Below are 22290 nucleotides of genomic sequence, written 5' to 3' on the forward strand. Positions count from 1 at the left end.
CCTGAGCCGGTGAGATTTGAACCGCAGAACTGCTGAACTGCAGTCAGCTGAATAGCCTGCAGTGCTGCATTTAACCACTGCGCCACCTCGGCTCCAGTGCTTAATAGCTGGAGACGGTGAATATAGAGAAACATTCTGAAAAAGGGGCATCTGCTGAGTAAAATCACCAATTCTGAGTTAGTACTCTGCATTGCTAGTAATTCTATCACCCATGTACGCTTCAATGAATTGTTCAATTGGTAAAAAGCAGCTTAAAGCAGCAACACCTTCAAAGAGAACAAATCCCCCCCCCCCAATTCCAATGTAGTCAAAGGCAAACAAGCATCAAAAGTTTCAATCATTTTTTATTTTGCTGTACATCAAGAAGTATTGTCTTTCGGTTCACATGATCAATATCGACAGGTTGATGATGTAAGATTTTATTCATAAATAATCGACAGTAAAAGAGGGGATATGGTCTATTTTCTTTAATGACGTGGTATTTTATATAATAATTTAAGCTTAGAAAGATAAAAAGGATTTTATACATATTAAACACAAAGCACCACTAGCATCACACACTGAAATGTCTTTCAACTCAGATCTTATATAACTGGTGATGGTTCAAAGCTCTTTTCCACAGAGAATCCAATTCCCTTCTAGAAAAAAACAAGGGTGGTTTTGCCTCGTGCTAATTGTTAAACAATCTAGGAAACAGCATGGAATTTCTCTGCTACTACAGGAGAGGATCTACAAGCCTGGATTGCCAGCTAAGGTATTTTTAAAAATAGCTGATTTGCTATTTCAAATCTCGATAGAGGAACAATACTGCCCCTCCCAGTGTCGAGTGGAGTGTAGAAGGGCCCACCTGACTGAATCCTTAGCCCTCTGGGGCTGAACAGCTGTTCTACACACACACACCTTGCCTCAGTTTCCTTCTAGGGCTGGGGGGGGGGATCCACTCTCAAAAAAACTCAGAGGGCCTTTCTTAGCTTGAAGGTTCGCTGATTGAAGCCAAAGAATCCAGCCTCTCGCTCTCTCGCTCGGCAAGGGAGGATTCAAATCTGGCTTTCTGATCCTATGTTTTTCTTAAAAAAAATATTCATTGAAAAAAGCGGTTGCACCTTTAAAAGGAGCACATTTGCCCCGTGATTTCTTAACCTTTTTTTTAAAAATCACAAAATTCACTCAGCAGTTTTTTCCTAGGACATCCTTGAATATTTATGGAACCACACACTGCACCGGGAGAACATGTGCTCTGATCAGCCCTTGGGAGCATTTTAACAGCCAGGGAAGGGAGCCTATGGATCTCAGACTTTCCCAGAGGGAGGGAGGGAGGTGGTGGTGGGGCTCGGAAAGGCCTAATTCCAGCTCCAGACTCCGAAGGGGAGAAAGTGAACCCATCCAGCTTGCTGGCAAAACGGTAGCTACAGATGGAAGGCAACAGTTTGGATGTAGAAATCTGTGGGGAGGGAGGGAAGGCGGAACCTTAGTCTGCAGCCCCCAAATCCCTGGACTTCTTGGGGGACACTGGAGTGACCCAAAGAGCTTTGAACGGCTGGATTCAACCAGTTATGCAAAAAAAACCTAAGGAAACTGTGCCTATCAACACAACGGTCTACATCAAAATATGCCCAACCCTGGGGCCAAAACAACCCTCTGCGTTCTGGACAGAAATAAACGCAATTATTTTCAGAAATAAAGGGAGGGGGGGAAGGCTTGTAAATGCTCTTTGCCATGTGAAATATGAATATCAAATGTTTAATATTCTGCATCTGAAGATTGTACCAGTTACCGCTTCTCAGACTTTATTTCTGAAAATTAATGTTTATTGAAAACACAACCTCTCTTTCCTCTTTTAGGCCTTCAGCTCTCTTATCCTGTACAACAATTTGCATTTAAATCCAACTGATATTTACCCTTATCCACCAGAAAGATGTGTGGTGAGACTATACACATGTACAAAGTGCAAATAGTTTCCCTAATAGTATGCATATTTTCCTAACACCAATTTATCGATCCATAAATACAGAAAGTTGAGGATTATCCGTCCATTGTCCTTTATGTGTCCTAAACAAAGGCAGAAAGCTGTGTTATATCGAGACAGGAGGTTAATTCATGGAAACTGTCAGCAGAATTGATGCTGAGACTGGATTTTTTCAAGTTTTAAACAGAATTCTGGCAATTTCTATGTGCGAAACAAGAAGCCCCCACTTGCTCCCCTGTTTTAAAAAAAAAGATATGGGCCATCAGCTACAAAAGTTCTTTGCTCAGACCTGCTGCTAAAGCTACGGACGCTAGAATGCAAGAGAAAGCCAGCCGGAGGGAGCCCTCTGATCTAGGACCAAGGTGACCATGTTGAGAAGCCAACTTCTCTGCCTCTCTCTTCACGATGGGAGGAAGACATTCCCATCGCTGGTAAAGGCACTGAAAGTCACCCAAGAGGACAGAAAAGGGGCCTGCAAGTCTTCTTCTCCCCCCTCAAGACCATCATAAATAGATCCCAAATCTTCTCTGAAGGTCACGCTTGTGAGCAACTAAGGGTGACATATGTGAGTTGCATCTGCTCCCTTCTCTTTTCCAAAAGATTAACTGGGTTACTAACGCCATCATGGCCAAAGGGCAGGTGGGGTAGCTCCCATCTCCCATCACCTTGTGTTCAGTTGCCCCTCCGAACGCACAACCATCTGCAAAAACGACTACACAAAATGAGAGCTCCTCACTGCATTCCTTGCTACATTACCAGCCACAGTTTGGAGAAAGGAAGCTGGTAGCAATGTGGAGCTAGAAAGGAAACGGGGAATGGGAGGGATCGCCCATGGATTCCTTCAGGAGAGAGATCAACTTACACACAAGGTGAGCACCAGACCACAGAAATCTTAGTATCTCCATTATGAACTTAATCCTTGTAATGCCTCTGGAAGTTGTGCATGCACACAACTGTTCCCAAGAGCTGTGTTTAGCTTGGGTGTGGCTTCCCACATCCTCCGCAACAAACAGCAAGTGCCCGGGTTTGACTAATGTACTTTATAGCATCATGTAGCTGCTGCAACCTGACGTAATGTGTGAAGTGCCGCTGTAAGAAGGCTCAACCCTTCCTTCTGCCTTCAAACAGGGGTTTCCTCTTGGACCCAAAGTGGGCACTGGGGTAGACAGGACAGTTGCGCTCCCTTTCGCTAATTGGTCACAGGAATAAACGGGCAATAAACAAGGACGTCCCTTCCCCCTGCCGTGAAAAAGGCTGCTCTCCTCCAGGGATTTTTAAGTTGCTAGGGAAGGTTTTCCCCTTCGATCCAAATCCAGCTGCAGACACCCCCCCTCCTCCTCCTCCTCCTCACACAAGGAAACGTATTTAAAGGAACTTCTCATGTCACCAGAGGCTGCTTCAGTGACGTCCCCATAAGACCAACACCTATCACAACTGGAAGAGGAGGGTGTAGAATAAATGGGCTAAGTTTGCCTCCTGCCTATCAGCAGCACTAAGGCAGCAGCTAGAAAACAGGGACAAATCTATGAAGGGCCAAGGCTTGCAATTTCAATCCCTCCAAACTGGGGTCTGAAATACATTTTCTATTCATTCGGAAATCAAACCAGGGGTGTTGATTCGTCTTGCAACTCAACAAAAGGCAGGCAATGCAAATGCCGATTCTGAGCCCCGAGAAAACCCAAGCATCAGAATTGAAGACGGAATCGTTCAGGCTCACACGGCCAATTTCATCAGCCTCCATTTCTGGCCACAGACTTGGAATCCCCTCCACCGGTCAGAAAAACATACCCCCCCCCCCACTAAAGGCTTTAAAAGGCCGCTTAACTCTGCCTAGTGCAACTACCAGCAGAACCGACTAGATCAAAAGCGAACTAAGGCAGACACTTATGAGCAGCCTTCAATGGTCATGATTATATAGGCAATGTTTATGATATTTCCAGTACGTTGGATTAGTTATTTCATACCCAAGGAGAAAGAAAAAATATCCTGATTAAAGTACACCTATTATATAAACAGTGATTTGGTAGACCTTTTTTTTTTAACACAATTTCAAAGTTGCCTCGTAGCCAATTGATGCCTGGTCTGCAAACTCTGGGAGTCCAGATTACGCATGAGTGAAACTGGATCAATGGGTAAAACTGAGAGAAAGATTAATGGGATTATAGAGGGATGAGAGACTTCCAACCCTTTCTAAAATGGTGTGTATTGATAGTTAAATAGCGCAATACCTTTTTCTCTTTTTTTAACACTGAGAAATCAACCAAGCCAAAATAAAAATGTTCGAGAAGGTTTTTGTTTTGTTTTTTAAATTATGGTTGCAGTGCAATTCTACACGTCTTAACATAAAATAATTACAAAACTTTCAGAAACCAAATTTCACCTGGGTTTAGCCATTTTTGAGTGGTTTCAGTATGGAGATTTTTGCGGTAGAGATTTTCACTTTTAAGAAGTGAAAAACGTTATTATCTCCATGACAAGCAAAAGTAACATAGTTTAAAAAGGAGTAGTGATTCCTTGTGCACTGCAAAGATTTTCTGATTTAGAGCACAACCGGCAGACAAAGGGACTGAATCAACACACCAGGACAAAAGGACCCAGCTCACGGCAGAAGATGGGCTGGTTTCTTAGAAGACCCAAAGAAGACCCACTTCTACTGCACGGAATGGTCACTTGTCTCCCTGGGGTCCAAAAATTACGTTATCTTTGATTAGTTGGGAAAATACCAGGGTGCTTCATCTCACCACTACTAAGTGCTGACTCAGCTGCACAGGAGGAAGAGGAGGAGGAGGAAGCGTTGAACCGCTGAGGCTAGTTCTTCAGCTCTGCAGCTTCCTTCTCTGCTCTCTTTCGTCTTCTCCATCTCTTCCACTTTTTCTTCCTTGTGCAGCAGCGACACGATCTCTGCTACTTGCTTGGTGGAGATATCGATGTCCTCCTTGTCAATCAATTCGATCACCTAGGCAAGCATTTGAAAAGGTGAGGATTACGTGGGCCACTTCGGTTTACCTCCTAAATATTTCTGAAAAGCTTGAATACGAAAGTACGAACCAAGTGCCTTAAGCAGCACGTTTGTCCCTAAATTCTGCCTTTCTCAAGCACAAGGTAACAGAAAATGCCCTCGTTTAAGAATGTCAAAAGGCGTTTTCCAAAGAAACAGGCGCTTCCCGTGAATGGATATTGTTATTTCTCGGACAAACGCACAGGAGCTCCGGCTTTTCTCCTTACAGGAAGCCTTCATCCTTAATCATAAATTTCTAGGAACTGAGATCCGCACGGCTGAAGGGATCCACGCTGCCACATTACACTACACAGAGGCAACTCGGGACACATCCCAGCATAAAGTTCGGTGTGGTCCAAATGGTCCAAAGTCGGCTGAGGGAAGCTTCTGCTGGGCTCCCAGGACCACCAAGGCAGCCCCCCCCCCCGATTCGCAGGTAGACCCTCTGCTCAGTGGGCTCACCTTGACCACGTCGTCTATGTTGATCTTGCCGTCCTTATTCTCATCCAGGGCCTCGGCCAGCTTGTTGAGTTTCCCTTCGGGGATTTCCTGGAGCTGCTTCATCACGTTAATAAGATCCTGGATGCTGATGAGGTTCTCCCTAAATGGGAAACGCAGCCTGTAGTGAAGCAAGCGGTTACTACCGAGAGTCAGAGTCTTTGCACAACCCGCCTCTCGTTCCTTCCGGTGGGAACCACATTTATTTGCCACCTGGATTTGGAAAGGAGGAAAGCAGGAACAAGAGAGCCTCTCCGAGACGAGGGCAACCTATGTTTTGTTCCTCAAAGCCTGGTCAACAAAACAAAGACCCTTCCTTGAACGGACTGCGAGGATAAAAACTCACCTCCCTCGGCCGCACTCCCAACCACTCACCCAGTGGGACCCCCGCCCGGCTGTTCTCCGAGGGGCTTTTGGTCTGTCTCCAACTCCTGAATGATTCGATCGATCTGCCCGATCATTCGGTTCACTCTTTTAGTCAGCCTCTTGCTGGCTTTGGATTCTTCCACTATTTCTTCTGGTCCACTCTTAGTTAGTTCCCGGATTTCTTGCACATCCTAAGGACGGAAGAGGCGACCATAAACCTTTGGATACTAAAGAGGGGAGGGGGAGAGGAGAGCCACTGGGGCCCCCTCAGTCCTCCGAAGACGCAAGGCGCTGTTTGTGCCTGTGGCAGATGCTCAGCCGGCCTCTCAGCCTGGCAGAGCTGAGCGAGGGGGCGAGGCCCAGGACTGAAGGGGAGCCAATAGGGCCGGTGACTCTGCTCCGCCCTGTGGTGCGGATCTACAAGCACTGAGAGAAACACACAAAGGCGGCTGCACTTTGAGCAAAAAGGCCACCAGAGCTGCCGTTCATAACCGAGCAAAACCCGGCGTCTCTTGGGGCTGTGCGTGATCTCTGTTCCCCTCTTATCAGAGCTGGGAGACCTAGAATAGGAGCCCCCTGGCATAACTGATGGCTGGCGCCCATTTTCCTTCAGAACGGCCCCCTGACCTCCCCTCCGGCCTCACCTCGCTGTATTCCTGCACATCATCCTTCAGGTCCTCCAGTTCCTCCTTCTCCTTTGTCAGCAATTTCTTTTGTTCCTTCAGTTTCGTGCAAGCATCGCTTAGCATGTCAATCTCCTCCTTTGTTATTTCTTCGCCCTGAGTAAATGGAGAAGGAAAAAGAGCGTTCAGCCTCCCTTGTCCTCCACGTCCTCCTTCCCTAGTGTAACAGACATGATACAAGAGGCTCTACGGGACATCCAGGAGCCAGAGGGGTTGAGGGGCAAGGGATGTTACAGGGAGGGGAGGCCCCGGGTCTCTCTGGATGCCAGCCCATGAATGCAGCGTGAATCTTCACCGTGGCAGATATAGCAATAGCAGTAGACTTATATACCGCTTCATAGGCTTTCAGCCTCTCTAAGCGGTTTACAGAGAGTCAGCATATTGCCCCCAACAATCTGGGTCCTCATTTTACCCACCTCGGAAGGATGGAAGGCTGAGTCAACCCTGAGCCGGTGAGATTTGAACCGCTGAACTGCTGATCTAGCAGTAGCCTGCAGTGTTGCATTTAACCACTGCGCCACCTTGGCTCATGATATATATAGATATATTCAGGAAGAGATCAATTGTGACGGGTATGATTCTCAATATGTCATAGATTCACTCTGCGTAACGTGCAACCGTCTATTTATAAATACAAAAGAATGGGCTCAGGTACGAGTGGCCCATGCCTGCCTCTCTGACTCCACTCCCAATTACAGTACAAACTACAATTTCGTGTTTTTCAGAGAACTGAGTGAAGGTGGGCAACTATTCCCCGGTGGTTTCCGGCTGGATTTTCACTGACGCCTCCCTGATTATTGGGAAGAGACCCCGTGTAGCCCAGGGCTTCTCTTGGTCTTATGCCATGGATCTGGGAGAGCCCCGGCAACACGGACCTTAACCTCACTGAGGCACCTGCACCCGGTGAAACGCCCGGAGGATTGGGCCCTGGGCCAAGGGAACTGCTGCTTTACCCCCAAGCTCAGAGGGTGTCCCAAGAGCAGGACGGAGGGGACAGACGGGACTCTGGAGAGGAGCAGCCGGGGGGGGGGGGGAAGGTGCTTTCAGCCAGAGGCTGGGAAGAGGGGCTTTGCTGGTGCAGTCAGGTAGGAGACCTCTTCCCCACCCCCAGGCTCATCCAAGAGAATTATCTTGTGGATTTGTATCCCGGCTTTATCATTTCCATGTATCCCAACTCAGCAACCCGGTGAGGTGAATTGGGCTGAGAGGAAGGGATTGTCCCAAAGTCACCCAGCTGGCCTTCATGGCTAAGGCAGGACTAGAACTCACTGTCTCCTGGTGATTGGCCCAAAGTCACCCAACCATGCTTAGGACAGAACTGGAACTCCCCGTCTCCAGTTCTCTTCCTAGCCTGGTGCCTCCATCACTAGACCAAACTGGCTCCCCGTCAGGTTTACTTCGGCGGGCGACATGTGAAGGGGAAAGGAGCCACCTTTCATTCGACCGAGCGGATGGATTTGAGGAAGAACGCTCTGCCCTAATTAAGCTTTCCCTTCGGTTGAAGAATGGAAGTGCAGGTGGAGAAGGATCCCACCCCTTCCGGGAGAGGAAGGAAGCTCCCGGGAGGGACTGGGGATGGCGCATAGCTTCCAAGGAAGCGGTGGGGGGGGGGGGGGGATTCTGCTGTGGTCTCATGTTTATTGTTTTATTGTCTTGTATCCCCCTCCCTATAAATTGTAAGCCACCCTGAGTCCCCTCAGGGAAAAGGGCGGCCTATAAATAATAAACAATACAATACAATACAATACAATACAATACAATTATGCAGGGCTTTGGAAGGTGCCCTTGGCAGGAACAGAAAGTGCCAATCATCCTGACAAATATTATGAGCAACTTCCTTGGTCACTGAAGGCCAGGAGGGGCAGTCCCGGTACAAAAAAAGTAGCAAAAAGAAAATAAATAGGAGAAACTGAGGAAAAAAATAGCAACAAGTACAGTTTAGTCAGAGCAGACTGAAGACCAGAAGACTGCTGACTTAATAAAATTTTAGAGTCCGCAAAACGATGTTTCAAATTTTTGTGGAAACAACAAATACTCAAGTGAATGTTAACAAAAGTTCTACCCACAAATACTATATAAATCTGGGTAAAGCTAGAACACCTGGATTTTTCATTAAATTGCAAAAATAGTTGACAAACTTACTTTAGCTATGGCTAAATCCACCTACCTTCTTCTGCCTTTCCCGCATCCGTCTGCACTACAAACTTTCACAGACTGAGTTACAAACTGTCTACCTTATGAGGTGTGCTACGCTATGATGCAGCGCACTATGCAAGACAGGAAAAAGTTGTAATAAATTATATTATTTGCTTAGGTACATTATAACCATCTTATCCGTGCCAGCGTTATAAGCACTAATATAATTTCTTAGCATCCCAGGGGGAAAAAAACAACAGTATCACCGAAAGAACACCCAAATTAAAGTGAACTTTTTAGGAAGTGAAACAGCATACAAAACAGAATAAGTCCTACATTAACACCAGACAGCTGAGTTTTTAAAAACACGGACCCTGCATATTCCGGATCTAGGTAACTTTCAGCTAAAATATTTTACCAAGAGATGCTGACAAAATGAAGCAGAAAAAGTGAATCTACATTAACTCTGAAAATATTCTCTCCGGTTTGCGAAACTGGTCTAAAAGCGACTATTTTTTCCCCTTTCCTTCCACCGCGTCCGATTCTCAGAGGCTGCCTCGAACACAAATCCCTGAGGTTCCCTTGCAAAGGTTTTTCAAAAAGATTGCGCCTCCTTTGGCAAGAGGGGGGGAGAGCGAGAGAGAGAGACTGGTCCAAGTTCCCCCAGCTGGCTTTGTGCCTAAGATGGGACTAGAACTCCCCGTCTCCCAGCTCCTAGCCTGATCCCACACCAACATGGCTCTCAATTTGACAATGCTTTTGTTGATTTTCTAGCCAAGAACTTTCCAACAGATTTTCTACCAGCATCCTACAAATGAGGGGTCCTTAACCTTTACACACAGCTTCCACTGATAGAAATCACATCTGATTCTGTTTCCTGGAGAAATTTCTCTCTGGAGGAAGCCAGAGGAGAGATCCCCCCTTATTTGGATTTTTTCTAACTGCACCAGTCTGAGGATGTTATCTAATCCTTACTGAGTAGTCATCTGCTATGATAAACGGGCATTTATCAAATCCTGGGAAGTTAAAGGAAGCTGCCTGCTCTCTCACTTCCGTTTAATGTTTACATCCAAGGTCCTGGTGGTTGCTGGGGAAACCTCATCCGCTTAGGGTGATTCCACTTTCAGTGGCTAACTGGGCCACCCGGCCAAAGTCTCACAGCCAGGAGAGCTTTGGAGGCTCTGGGAAAGAAGATCAATTAAAGAGGGATTATAGTAAAAGTCAAGATTATCTCCTTTCCAAAGAGAGCAAAGGCTCACGCAGGAGGCACAAACGACCTCGGAAGGAAGGAAGCCTGGCTTCATAACATGCCTGAGATGGTTTCCCAGAAAACCGCTGGCGGAAGAGCGCATGGTCCTTACACACTCAGCCCCACAAAGTGGCAATTTCTTCTCTGACAGGCACAATTCTGCAGAACGGGGGACTGTTTTGTGCCCACGGCTGTCAAATTATGTGAACCCAAATGGACAACCCACCTCCAATGGAAAGGAACGTTGGCCCTACCTGAACGTTCTTCTCAGCGTGGCGCAGGAGGGACCAGAAGTGGGAGTTCAATACCCTTATTTGCCCAAGAGACTGAGTCAGAATTGAAGCCACGCCTCCAGCTTCTCCTGCTGACTTCCAATTCTGACTAGGCGCAGCGCCAACTAGGGACACACAAGAAGAACAGGCCCTCCCCGCAGCATAAATAGCCCCGGGACCCCGGATCTAACACAACAAACAAGGGGGGGGGGGATATGGACCGTCCTGCGCCACGCTGAGAAGAACGTTCAGGTAGGACCAATGTTCCTTCTCCAGCTGATGGCGCAGGAGGGTCCAGAAGTGGGACATACCAAAGCGGCAGTCCCTAGGCCATGAACTCATTGGTCCGTGGTACCCGAGGGAGCATGAAGCCCCTGAAGCACCCTACGACCGAACGATCCTTCGGCAGACGCAAAGGCATCGAGCCGATAGTGCTTGACAAATGGTGATGGTAGAAGAGGACAAACTAGATCCTGTCGCTGATGGCTGGAACGAGACAAACAAGGCCTCAGTCTTCCTGGAAGGCTCTGTCCTCTTAATATAAATCCGGAGATCCCTCCGTACATCCAACTTGTGCCAGGTCTTCTTCTTTTTATGCATGGGATTGGGACAAAAATCCAGGAGAATTAACTTTCTATGAAAGAATGAATTAATCTTGGGGATGAAAGCAGGGTCGAGTCTCGAAAAGGAGGAGCCAACGTCGCTACGAGACGGACATGCGATCTCAATGCTCTGAGATCGCTGCCGAAACCTTTATCGTTGAGTGGTCCAATCGGACCTAAACCGTCCCGTAGAGATGGCGAACGGGAAGAATACATCCTGCCGATTTCAGGGACACCGCAAAGTCCCTGATCAACCCAGGAGAAGTTCTTCTAGCTGGCGATAAAAGCACAGCCCCTAGGCTGATGAAGGTGGGATGGCTCCGAACGGAAGAGAAAGTGCTTACAGCTTGTGAGGAATTTTTACTGTTTTAAAAGAGACTGCCTACAAAAAACGTAAAATTAATTTAAATCTGAGAATTAAGCTTTGAATGGTTTTGCTCAGTGTGTTATCTTGCTCTTAAATGCTATTTTTATGGATGGAATTTATGCAAGCCTTTTAAAACAAATGGATTAAGTTTTCTTCTATCTTTTTTATTATTATTTTTGCAACCTATGGACTAAAATTCTCCTTCCTCGTTACTACGTGTGTTTTCCTCTTTTTCTCCTCTATTTAACTCAAGAATTTGATTTTTATTTTTTTAACTTGGAATATAAAAAGAAAAGAAGGAAACAAAGAGAATTCTAACAACAGAGGGAAAGTTAGTGCTGCTGCTCGGAGGCTGGAGGCTTCTGTATTGGGAACAAAGCACTTTCACTTTCCTCACTGAACAGTCTGGCTTGGCAATTCAAAGTCTCACAGTTTGTTTATAGAGAGTGATAAGAACCAAAGGACAAATTGTTTACACAGGCGTCCTCTTGAACTATATCTCTATATCCCCCTCACGACCGTCCAGCACCAGGATGGTGGACAAGGCCGAAACCTGCCTATGAAGGGTGTTATGGGACAGGCCCCTCTCCAGCCCGTCCTGGAGAAATTCCAGGATAGCAGGCTAGAATGGGTGCCTGGGATCCACCCATGCCCAAACGGCACCAAACCACAAAAGTAGACCACGTGGCGTTGTAAATCTGGTCGTAGAAGGGCGCCTAGAGGCTACGAGGGTGTGAACCACCCGTGAGGAGAATTTCGCCTCCTTCAGGATCTCCCTTTCAAATACCAGGCGGTCAACTGGAGCCACTGTGGCTCCGGATGAACCAAGACCCCCTGGCGAAGGGAGATACTCTCTTGCAGGATCCTCCATGGTTTGGCAATGGACAGACCTACGAGGTCCGCGAACCACGGTCTGCATGGCCAATATGGGGCGACCATGATTACCTCCACCCCCTCTGCCACAATCTTCCCCAGCCCCCCGCAATCAACGGGAGTGGGGGGGAAAGCATAAAGCAACCCCCGGGGCGACTTGCTGCGCAGGGCACTGCTCCCCTCCGCTCCCCGAGTTGGGAACCTCATAAAAAACCTGGGGAGTGGGCATTTTCCGGAGTGCAAACAGGTCCCCTCTGGCCATCCGAACATCTGGCAGATCTCCTCGAACAGCTCCGGGTCCAGCTGCCACTCCTTCTGATCCACTGTGGCCCTGCTCAGGCAATCCACCTTGGTAATTTGCTTCCCCGGAGATGTGTCTGCCTTGATGGACAGCAGGTGTCTCTCTGCCCACAATCCGAGACGTTGAGACTCCGCCCAGAGGGCCCTGGAATGAGTGCCTCCCTGCCTGTTTACATGCGCCTTTGCAACTACATTGTCTGTCAATAGCAGGATGTGTCTATGCTCTACAAGGGCCTGAAAGCATCGGAGGGCCAGATGAGCCGCCCGCAATTCCAGCCAACTGATGTTATGAGTAAGGTCTGAAGGGGACCAGGGCCCTGTGCTAATTGGTTACCCAGCAACACCCCCCAACCATAAAGGCTGGCATCCGTGGTCAGGGTGAGCCTTCCCAGCTCCCAGAACACACAGGGGGGATGGAGAGGAATTCCAGCCATAGGCCAATCTCACCCACAGTATTGCCAGGCCCAGGCCTGGGCGCCCAGCTTATGCCTGTGATCCAATCTGGGGGCAGCATCCAGGCAAGCAAAGGTTGATACTCATCATCCATGTCCTCCACCTCCGAAAGGGTGGTGAAATAGAACTGGCCCTTGGGGACCCCAGAGAGCCTGGGGGGGGGGGGGGAAGGAGAGGGAGAGTGGTGCCGCCCTTAGAAGGGGGGGGGAGCTTATCTCTACCACCCTGCCCCTTTGCCTCCCTGCTTGGAGGATAGATTGCTTTTTCAGGGTTGGAGGATCTGATGAGGAAACCTTCCTCTTCCTGGAGATTTTGGAAGAAGCAGCATGTTCCTTTTCCTTCTGCACCGCTCCAGAGGAGCATTCCCCGGGGGGAAGCGGTCATCGTAAATGTGAAAAAAACAAACACAGTAGAACCAGGCCCTGCGACTGCTGCTCAATCTGCGACCTTCTCTACAGATACCGGCAATCGCAACGAGCCACGTGGCTGAAAAAGATGCAAACAAAATGGCCGCCACCTTGTGGCCACCAACAAATGGCCACCGCCATGAGATCCTCCACAAAATGGCCACCGCCATGAGGTTCTATATTCACGTGGAAAGCCATGCAACCCAAGTCTGGTGTTCCCGGCGAGGAAAAACACAGCCCCGAGAGCTCCGGATCAGCCGTCCCGCTTCGCCACAGCCTGCAGAAGTACCAGCACTCTGACTGCACTCCCCTCGCTGTCGCATCGTTGGCAGCCCGCTATTGCCTCTGAGAACCAGCGGCAAGTCAGAGCCTCTGAGGGAGCTCACAAATAGGCGACCACAATGGGAAAAGTTAAAAGGACACCGCAGCAAAGCCCCGATAGCCGGCGCAGCCAGCAGCACCTTAGTAAGAAACCTCCGGTAAAAGCCTCCACAGGCCCCCGGCTCTAATTGTCTCAGACACAAACCGAATATGGTGAAAAAGAACTTGTGAGCCAAGTCCCCCACCATCCATCAGTCAAGCAACAGAGAAAAAGGTAACTTAAAGGAAAATAACACTAAACCAAAATACTAACTCACAGCCAATGAAAAAATGCATCTCTTCTTGGGCAAGACTGAGTCGGAATTGGAAGTCAGCAGGGGAAGCTGGAGGTGTGGCCTCAATTCTGACTCAGTCTCTTGGGCAAATAAGGGTTATTGAACTCCCACTTCTGGACCCTCCTGCATCATCAGCTGGAGAAAGGCACAATGCGATCTCTTCTCTACCTGCTTCCTCAGAAATTCAGTCTGAGTGACTTAGGCCAATACTTCAGGGGCCAATTGCCCCCCCCACCCCCCGTTCTGCCACCTTACAACTAAAAATAGATTTAGTACAACTAGAGACAGAGGTTTTGTTAACTATACTTAACTCCTGGCCAACCCATCACTTTTCCTTGTTTGCTCTCTTACTCTCACAGTATGGATGGTTTCCAACAGAAATGGAATTGCAAGAGATCCTTACAACAAGCTCTCTTTCCTGGGGTTTACACCTCCTGACTCCTACTTTCTCAAGAGTGAGGCAGGGGCAAGCCCACTCCCTAGGAACGACAGACTGATCTAAGCAGAGTCCCAAATCTCTTTAAACCCAGACATAAACGTTAATACCTGCCAAGCACCTTTCACAGATAACAGGCCCTGCTCACAGAAGGGAAAATTTTGGCTCATTGGAGCAGTCCTTTTAGTACTGTTGGAGGGAAAATATAAAACAAAAAAACCCTCCCTTTTGAATGTTTATGCTCCAGAGATCAGAAACTGATGAGAGACAATGGAGCCGTTTTTGGTTCTGTCCATTTCACACGGATATTCATGTCAGTGTCCTTAGTTTTTCAATTGCACCTAGCAATTCTTCCAGAACATAAAGGGGCAAAAAACTTCAGGAGTCTGAAAGATTCATATAGGACTAAATTGATGTCTTTGTTGGTGTACAGCTACTAAACAATTATTCTCCTTGAGCAGCAATAGATAAAATGGCCTTTCTCCTACTTTTACTTGGCAGCTATGGAAGACTGTGATCGATTTCATTTTAAGCAGCTTAACTGAAGCTGACTTCTTCTGCATTTTTTCTTAAGATTGTGCTCCAAATTCTATCTTTATTTCTCGGCGGTGCTGATACTCTTATCTTAGGTAGCCGGTTTTTATCAGCCAAAGGCTGCCCAGCTTACTTTAAGTACTGGAGCTGGAACCTTAAGTAACCAGCAGGGAATGAATCCAATCAGCCCGAGCCTTCTCTGTATCTCTTATCATGGGATGTATCGGCTCCTCTGGATGGAGCAGCCATGAACTGCTTCCCGATTCCCCTTGCAGGATTTGTGCTGACCTTCCCAGCGTGACCTCGTGGTCATCTCCTGCCCACCTGACGTGTTACCTTCGTGCCTTCCAATACCGGGGCCGTATCTGTCAAAACCTCTGACTGCAGGGCTACATTCACTTTTGTCGGTTCTCGTTCAGCAGTGGCATCTAGAGAGACTTTGTTCAGAGCTGAGGAATCCAGATCTACTATCACCTCCTTCCGGAACACAGGAAACACAACAATTAGACACATTTTTAAACAGGATTTTACACTGGGGGTTGCTAGAGGGATGCATGGAGTTTCCACGAGCGCTTTTGGAAGAAGAATCCCAAGCCTTATTTGGCTTTTCTCTCTTGCTTCGTTTGGAGGATTCACATCCTGCCCTTCCTCCAAGAGCTCTCAGCATGGCATCCATGTCGCTGCCTCCTCTTCCTCAACCTGACGCCTTCCTTACTCACCCTTTCCGCCACGTGAAGAGTCTCTTTGGCTTTGTCAGCCGCTTCGGAAAGCTTTTCCAGCTCTTTCGTCCTGATGTTCTTTCCTGATGGCTCCTCTTCTGGAGAGTCGCTTCCATCTGGCTTATTGTCAATCTTTTCTCTTCGACTCTGCCGCTTTCACCTGAGCCTCCTTTTTTTGCCTTTTTTATTTGGAAAAACAAAAAGAAATAAAAGTATATGTACAGAGAAAGAGGACTTTCCCAGGCAGTGGTTCCCAAACTTGCAACTTTAGACTTGCGGACTTCAACTCCCATAATTCTCCAGCCAGCTGGCTGGAGAATTCTGGGAGTTTGAAGTCCGCAAGTCTTAAAGTTGCCAAGTTTGGGAACCCACTGTCCTAGAGGATACTAAGCATTTGTCTTTGCAGATCAAACAAGCCAGTCCCTGAAACCTGTAACACAGGAAACCTAATCCTATTTCCATCACCCCCAACGGAGACCAGCCAGAAGCTCTGAGAAGCCAACTAACAGGATGCAAAGAAAAATAATCCAGAAGGGGAGGGGAAAAACCCTGCAGTCCTCCACTTACGGCCAATATTGAGCCCAACATGATGTCATTAACTGAGACATAAGTCAGGGTTAAGTTACACAAGTTATATAACTGAGACACTGCAGCCGTCGTAAGTGTGGACCAGCTGTCAAGTGTCTGAATTTTGATCACGTAACCATGGAGATACTGCAATGCTCATAACTGGGAAAAATGGCCATAAGTCACTTTTTCAGTGCCGTGGTAACGCTTGAAACGGCCACTAAATGAACGGTCATAATCGAGGACTACCTGTACTAGACTGCAGCGTCGGCAACCTCCAGCCCAGATCCAAGCATGTTAAGCGGCCACGTATAAGAGCAAAAAGGTCACATTCAAAGTGGATTAAAAAGGTCCATCTACATCTATTGCCTTTCTCGAATGTTCGAATAAATAAATCAGATTCCTCCGTTACTTTTAAGATAATGTAAATGCCCTGGAGGGAATATGAATGAATAGTTCTCTGGATGTTGCGGTGCTTCTCAACCTGTGGGCCCATGGAGCCCTGAGGGGGCTGCCTGGTGCTGTCCCAGGGGGCCCTGTGGAAGCTTAAAGAAATGCTGTGATTTAACTCTTGAGCTGAGCCCTGGGGGCCCGGGGGCCACAAAAGGCCTTTGGAGGGGGGTCCGTGGTGAAGAAGAGTTTGAGAACAGATGTCGTGCAGAAAAGAGCATGGACCTAATTGTCTAGGTGAGACATAATCTCTGCGTGGAGAGACCAATTAATATCAAGGCTTGTCCAGCCGTATTTTTAGTGTCCCCGAGATCAGCTCTGCTAAACCTCAGACATTTCCATCACGGCGAGCTAAGCCTTCTTCCATCCACTCTGTCTCGGTGTCCACGGAAAAGATAGGACAAACGGCTCTTTAACAACCAGACTTCCACAAACATGAAATAACGTGAAACGTATTCCAAAATGACCAAAAGAATTCTAACACAGAAGTCAGATGAAAGTGTGGATGTGGAACACCGAATAACGTATCCCCCAAAGGTGTAAAATTCCTAAGGCTACAAATGCGCCCACTGCTTCCAAGACCGCAAATTCGTAGACAAAAGCTGGCTATGGAAAGGAAAGCATACCACATTCTCTGGGAGAATTTGCAAAGTCGTTTCAGCTGGTCAGCCGGAGACAAGGTTCTGGGAGGTACAGCGCTCTGGATAATATAAGCAGCGAAGTTGGGATTTCTTGATTCAGATGCAAATCCAACCACTGCAATTAAAAGATAAAATATTAGAAGTTTTTGGTTTGATGCAGAGACCATACTAAAGCAATTATCCCTTTAAAGAAGGCCTTTTGGAAGAGGGATGGGGGTGTTGAAATTAGATCTTAACTGGCAATATTGTTTCTAAGTGGGACACACAAAATGGGAGATACAATAATTAAAAACTGAAATAGAGGTACTGTATAATTTGCCCGAGCAGCATCTCTTCTCAAAGTAGGGTTTTTGGATAGCACAAGATCGTGGTTGGCAAAATATTAGCAGTTATACCATACTACATAATTCAAATATTACTGAAAACAGACCCACAAAGGACAGAAATTATCAAGTCCAGGGTGCCAAAAACTATGGCAATCTAGCTGTTCCACAAAGTTCTAAATTCGGGTGGGGGGGGGAGTATTAAGTTGCTAGGGATGCCATCATCTTGAGTATTCCATTGTGTTTTTATAGATTTCATAAGCGAGAGTTTGTGAAAAGTTTTAGCGTGCAATGCAAATTCCCCAAAATTACCAGCAGAGCTCATTCCTTTGAAAAATCTCCTTCCAGATTTGATCAAAGGACGAGCATCAAAATAGAGATCGGAATTGTCAAGCAGAGAGACAGAACTATATTCTCTGGGTTATTGCTTAAAAAATCTGAATGTCTGCAGGAGCCAGGCCTCCCCCAGCAGAGGCAGAAAGGTTGGGGTGTTCCCTTCAATAAGCAATGTGTGGTGTTTTTTTCTCCCATTCTGGCTTTAAAGATGTTTGTGCCACCACAGGCATATGCATGATTAGCTATACAGACACATCACCCGCAGTTCAACATTTCAAACTCGAGTCAGAACTGAACCCTGGCAGTTTTTAGCAGAGCCTTGCTGCTTCTTGAGCCATTCTCTCCCGTGAAGAATTATTCTCAGCGCTTCTGTGTGTTAATTGTTCCTGCCAGGATCCAGGATGAGTTTTGGCCTTCCGATACTCCTACAGCAGATGAAATACCTGCTTCAGCTGATCCTTTAACCGCTCCTCCGTGACCCCGAGGGCTCTCATGCCCCTCGCTCGGCAGGCTGCTTGCAACCTCTTTTACCGTCAGGCTGTCCGCGCCCTCCTCAGTGATCAGCTAGAGGGCGAAAGATGAACAGCTACAGTGCATAGAAACTCATTCTCCAAATAGTCAGAAGCAATTGTTATAATAAATAGCTCCATTCATTTGTAACAATGGGTCGCAACCATTCTCACCGCTTGAGCCCTCCTTCCCCACCACATACATCGTGATTCTAAAATTAATTTTCTTTTCCACAACACAGTTTCTTTAAATAAACTGTAGACAAAAAAGACCCCCTTACTTTTATCGTCTGCTTTGATACTCTCAGCCTCATAATTAGCTGGAAGCGAAGAAAGTTGTTTGTTCCGATTGACTGAAGTTCTAAAAGTTACACAGAGCAACCAGCTGGGGCCGTGTGAGGTTGTCCCAGGGTCAGCTCGTCCTCAAACAGTTTAGAAAACCGTAAAATCTCTTCGTTGCTTGGCCTCTCACCAGTCTCGCGTATCTGAAATTAGAAATGGTACGCTATAAGTCTTCAGACGCTCCCTGGAACTCTTTCCTCAGAAAGACAAGGATTTACTCTGAGAAATGTTAACTATTGTATAGCAGGCGTGTCTATTATTCTCCGCTGGAAACCTAGTGATAAAAATGTGACAACATAATTTAAATTTTCGAGACAAATTAAGTACCTTTTGAAAGAAGGTTGAGAATCCTTGTAGCATTCCCTTTAGCTGCTTTGTTTTTTAAGGCAATCTCTTCGATAGTATCTTGAAGAAATTTAGCCACCTCAAGCTTTACCTCTCAGTTCTTTCTTCAACCTCTCTTCCTAATAAGGGGGGAAAAGCATTTATAGAAAACTGCTCTAGGCGTTAAACATTTATTTCCTGTATATCCGCTTTGGACACTATTAATATTGGAGGAATACACTATTCATCAGCACTCTATGTAAGCTCTTCTAGTTATTGGCAACCAAGTCGAGCTACACGAAATGGGTTTATTCCCGATTAAGCCTGCAAGCCTGCAGCTTTGCATATGATTATCTAAATGAATTCAACTGTTTCATCAAGGTATTTTCTGAGGTCCTCTGGTTAAACATTAGTTCTTTCGCATTTGGATTTAAGGCCCTTCACATGTGGGTTTCTGAAGCCAACTTCCCTAGGTCTTGGCCGAAGTGAAGGACACGCCAATCCTTTATTCCGCGGTGCCCCTTTGAACAGTAAGCCACTTTAACAAAAATGAACCCAGAGTTATGGGATGGGGGGGGTCTGCAGACAGCATGGGGCCACCTAGCAGGGGAAGGGGGTTGAAACACTTAGGACCACCTGTTCAGGTGTGCAGGTCAGCAGGAATTTTAGCCAGGGATACGACCACTCTTTTCTACATTCCTACAAATACTTTCCGCTGTAATGGTTACCTTCTTGGAGTTGGTCTCAAATGTCGAAGGAAGCATATTGGGGAACAACTTCAAAGCTACGGGGAGCAAGAATTCCATGAAGGGAACGACGATGAAGACGAGGAAAAGGGACCAAGCGAAAGAGGTCGGCGCAGATCCGAAGGAACTGCAAAGAAAAAGAGATGCTTGGGTTTATCGCAAAAGGAAAACGAAGGCAGGCCACCCGCTATTTCTTCGCATCTTGTAATTTCTTTAGTTCCAGTGTTTCATTTATTGGGTACCAGAACCGAACGTCTCTGGTGACCGTCTCTGAACATAAAGTATCTCCAAGGGCTTGTTAATATTTTAGTTCCTCCTTGGTGTCCGTCCCAAGAAGAGTGCTGGGGGAAGCATTACCTGCCTGCGCTCCCGGCGGGTCATGGAGCCGCCGTGAAGGATCTGCCAGAGCATTCTGGCGCCAATTTTGGAATCGATCCACAACACCGGAAGCCGTGGTAGTAATGCTTCACCTCATCGACAATCTTCTGCCCAATGGATTTTTTTAACAACGGTTTCTTCCACTGCTGGACTATAAACGGGGCCCCCCTTCTTCCAACTTCTTGCTTTTTGTCTTCAGGGACTTCAGGGATTTTTCTACGACAGAATCATCGTTTCTCGGTGCTGAAGAATGCCAGTTCCTTACTGTAACCAAACAAGGCCCCGAAACTCCCCTGTGGGGAGAGGGCCATGGGAGTCAAACGCTCTCAGGGCCGCCCCCTGCCTCTTTCTGATCCTTTTGTCCAAGCGTAGCTATCTTTGTACAATAAACGTAAGGTGAGATATTAGTGCAATATTTAAAACGGGCAGGCCTGTAAGAGAAAAAGCAGGTTTTAATATCAATAGTCTATGTTATACTTTTCATCCCATTTAGTTCTACAGTGGCCATAAGTTAAGTGGGCCCACCAGAAGCTAACTGTATGTTTGAGAATCTTCCCTTTGTTCTCCACAATTGTCTTTCCTCACTAGGAGATTCTCCCATCCTGGGAAAACAGGACGGACGGACTCTTTGCAGATCATCTGGCAAGTTCTCCACGACATTCTGATCGGCAAGCTAGTTAAGTGGGGGCTCCAAAATAAGTGGATACACAGTTGACCCCAAAATCTCTGTCAAGGAGTGCCGATCAGGGGTTCCTCACCAAACGTGAAGAGAGGGTATCCCAAGTTTCAGTCCTGATAGAAGTGCTATTCAACCCAGGTATTAATGGCTTGGCTGAAGAGGGGAAGAAACATTGAGACAGAAGCTGTCGAGTCAACTGCTGAGGATGCCTTCGTTTACATGTTCACCCTGCAATCTATTGACTGGACTGGACCCAAGCCTCAGTCCAACTCTATGATTCATTCACACAAAGCACGCATATAATTAGATGTTCCTAAGCATACACACACCGCTGATGCACAACTGAGTCTGTGAAAACGCAAAGCGCCATGATAAAGGGGGAAAAATGAAGAACCGAAAGGGAAAATGCTTAAGGGTTAGAAATCCTGAGTTTACTGCTTCGACATTCAAGCAGAAAAGCAAGAGGCTACACCAAAACCCTGAAGAAAAAGTGTTTGGTGAGAAAGTCCCACAAAAACTAAAAATTGCCCTAAGCAAATGGCACCTTAGCTGCTTTGCCTGGGTTCAAGGACAAAGGAAGACAAACATGTCCAAAATACCTTCCTTCCTCCTATTTTCCCCACAAAAACGACGCTGTAAGGTGGTTGGGCTGAGAGAGGAACTGTCCCAAAGTCACCCAGCCGGCCTTCATGCCTAAGGCAGGATTTGAACTCACAGCCTCACACTTTCTAGCCTGGCACCACTAAATGGATCTAGTTAGGCTACTTAACTAGAGTTCCTTAAGTTATACTTAAGATAGGAGACCCACAAGGAACCCCTTACCTATAAGGCTAGTCTGGGGGAGCAAAACCCTCTCCACAGAGCTGGAGAAGGAACCTCTGCTTGGTGCAATTGTCAGGGATTCAGGGTAACTTGAGCGCAGGGCTGCAGGATCCCCCAGGAACAAAGGCCGGCTCGCTTAAGGCCCTCCCTTTGAAAGGAGATGCCCCTCAGGGACGGTCGCAACAACAGCCTCTTGCCCAGCCGAAATGGGAGGCTGGGGCGAAGGAAGCCCCCTGGCAGAAGGAGAGGTGGCTTGGGAGTAGCCGGGCTAAAAGGGAGGCCAGTGTTGACTGGGCTTCTCTGTTCTGGGGGCTGCCAAAGAGGGGAAGAAGGAGGGGGACCCAATTTCTGAGGAGCAGCAGCAGCAGAAGCAGCAGCAGAGAAAACATTTCCCATCTGGACAAGAAAAGCCATGCAGGCGATGGAAGAAGCAGCAGAAACCCCAGAGGACCCTGGGCAGCCCAGAGACCCCCCCCGAGTCGAGTGAGCAAGAGAGTCCAGGGGGGGAAGCAGAGCCAGGCGAGGGAGCTGCCCGCTTCTCAACTGGTTCTTTGTGACGTGACTCACTTCTTTCCTGGCATTTCTCTCGTCTCTTGGAAGAACATTTCTGGGATTTCCACTAATCTATAATTGCCTCTTATGAGGCTACAGGCAGGAG

At 47.2% G+C, this 22290-nt stretch overlaps 1 protein-coding gene across 1 annotated transcript; it reads right to left on the reverse strand.

The window, feature by feature from the left end:
• Positions 1–327: 327 nt before the first annotated feature.
• LETM1 (leucine zipper and EF-hand containing transmembrane protein 1) lies at positions 328–20447 on the reverse strand (the record flags this gene model as incomplete). The annotated part of the gene is given in 26 exon segments (XM_032226276.1): positions 328–4808; positions 4810–4922; positions 5427–5583; positions 5838–6019; positions 6473–6607; positions 15133–15273; positions 15516–15654; positions 15656–15684; positions 15782–15787; positions 17159–17190; positions 17193–17216; positions 17219–17288; positions 18276–18353; positions 18355–18396; positions 18623–18711; positions 18714–18747; positions 18749–18826; positions 19011–19032; positions 19034–19119; positions 19121–19147; positions 19736–19840; positions 19842–19880; positions 20111–20199; positions 20202–20256; positions 20258–20299; positions 20301–20447. Coding segments are annotated over 26 exon segments (1995 nt in total), but the record flags the coding sequence as incomplete, so codon positions are not given.
• Between the last annotated feature and the right edge of the window lie 1843 nt (positions 20448–22290).

This window comes from Thamnophis elegans, chromosome 11 (assembly GCF_009769535.1).
Source record: "Thamnophis elegans isolate rThaEle1 chromosome 11, rThaEle1.pri, whole genome shotgun sequence".
Lineage (NCBI taxonomy): Eukaryota > Metazoa > Chordata > Lepidosauria > Squamata > Colubridae > Thamnophis > Thamnophis elegans.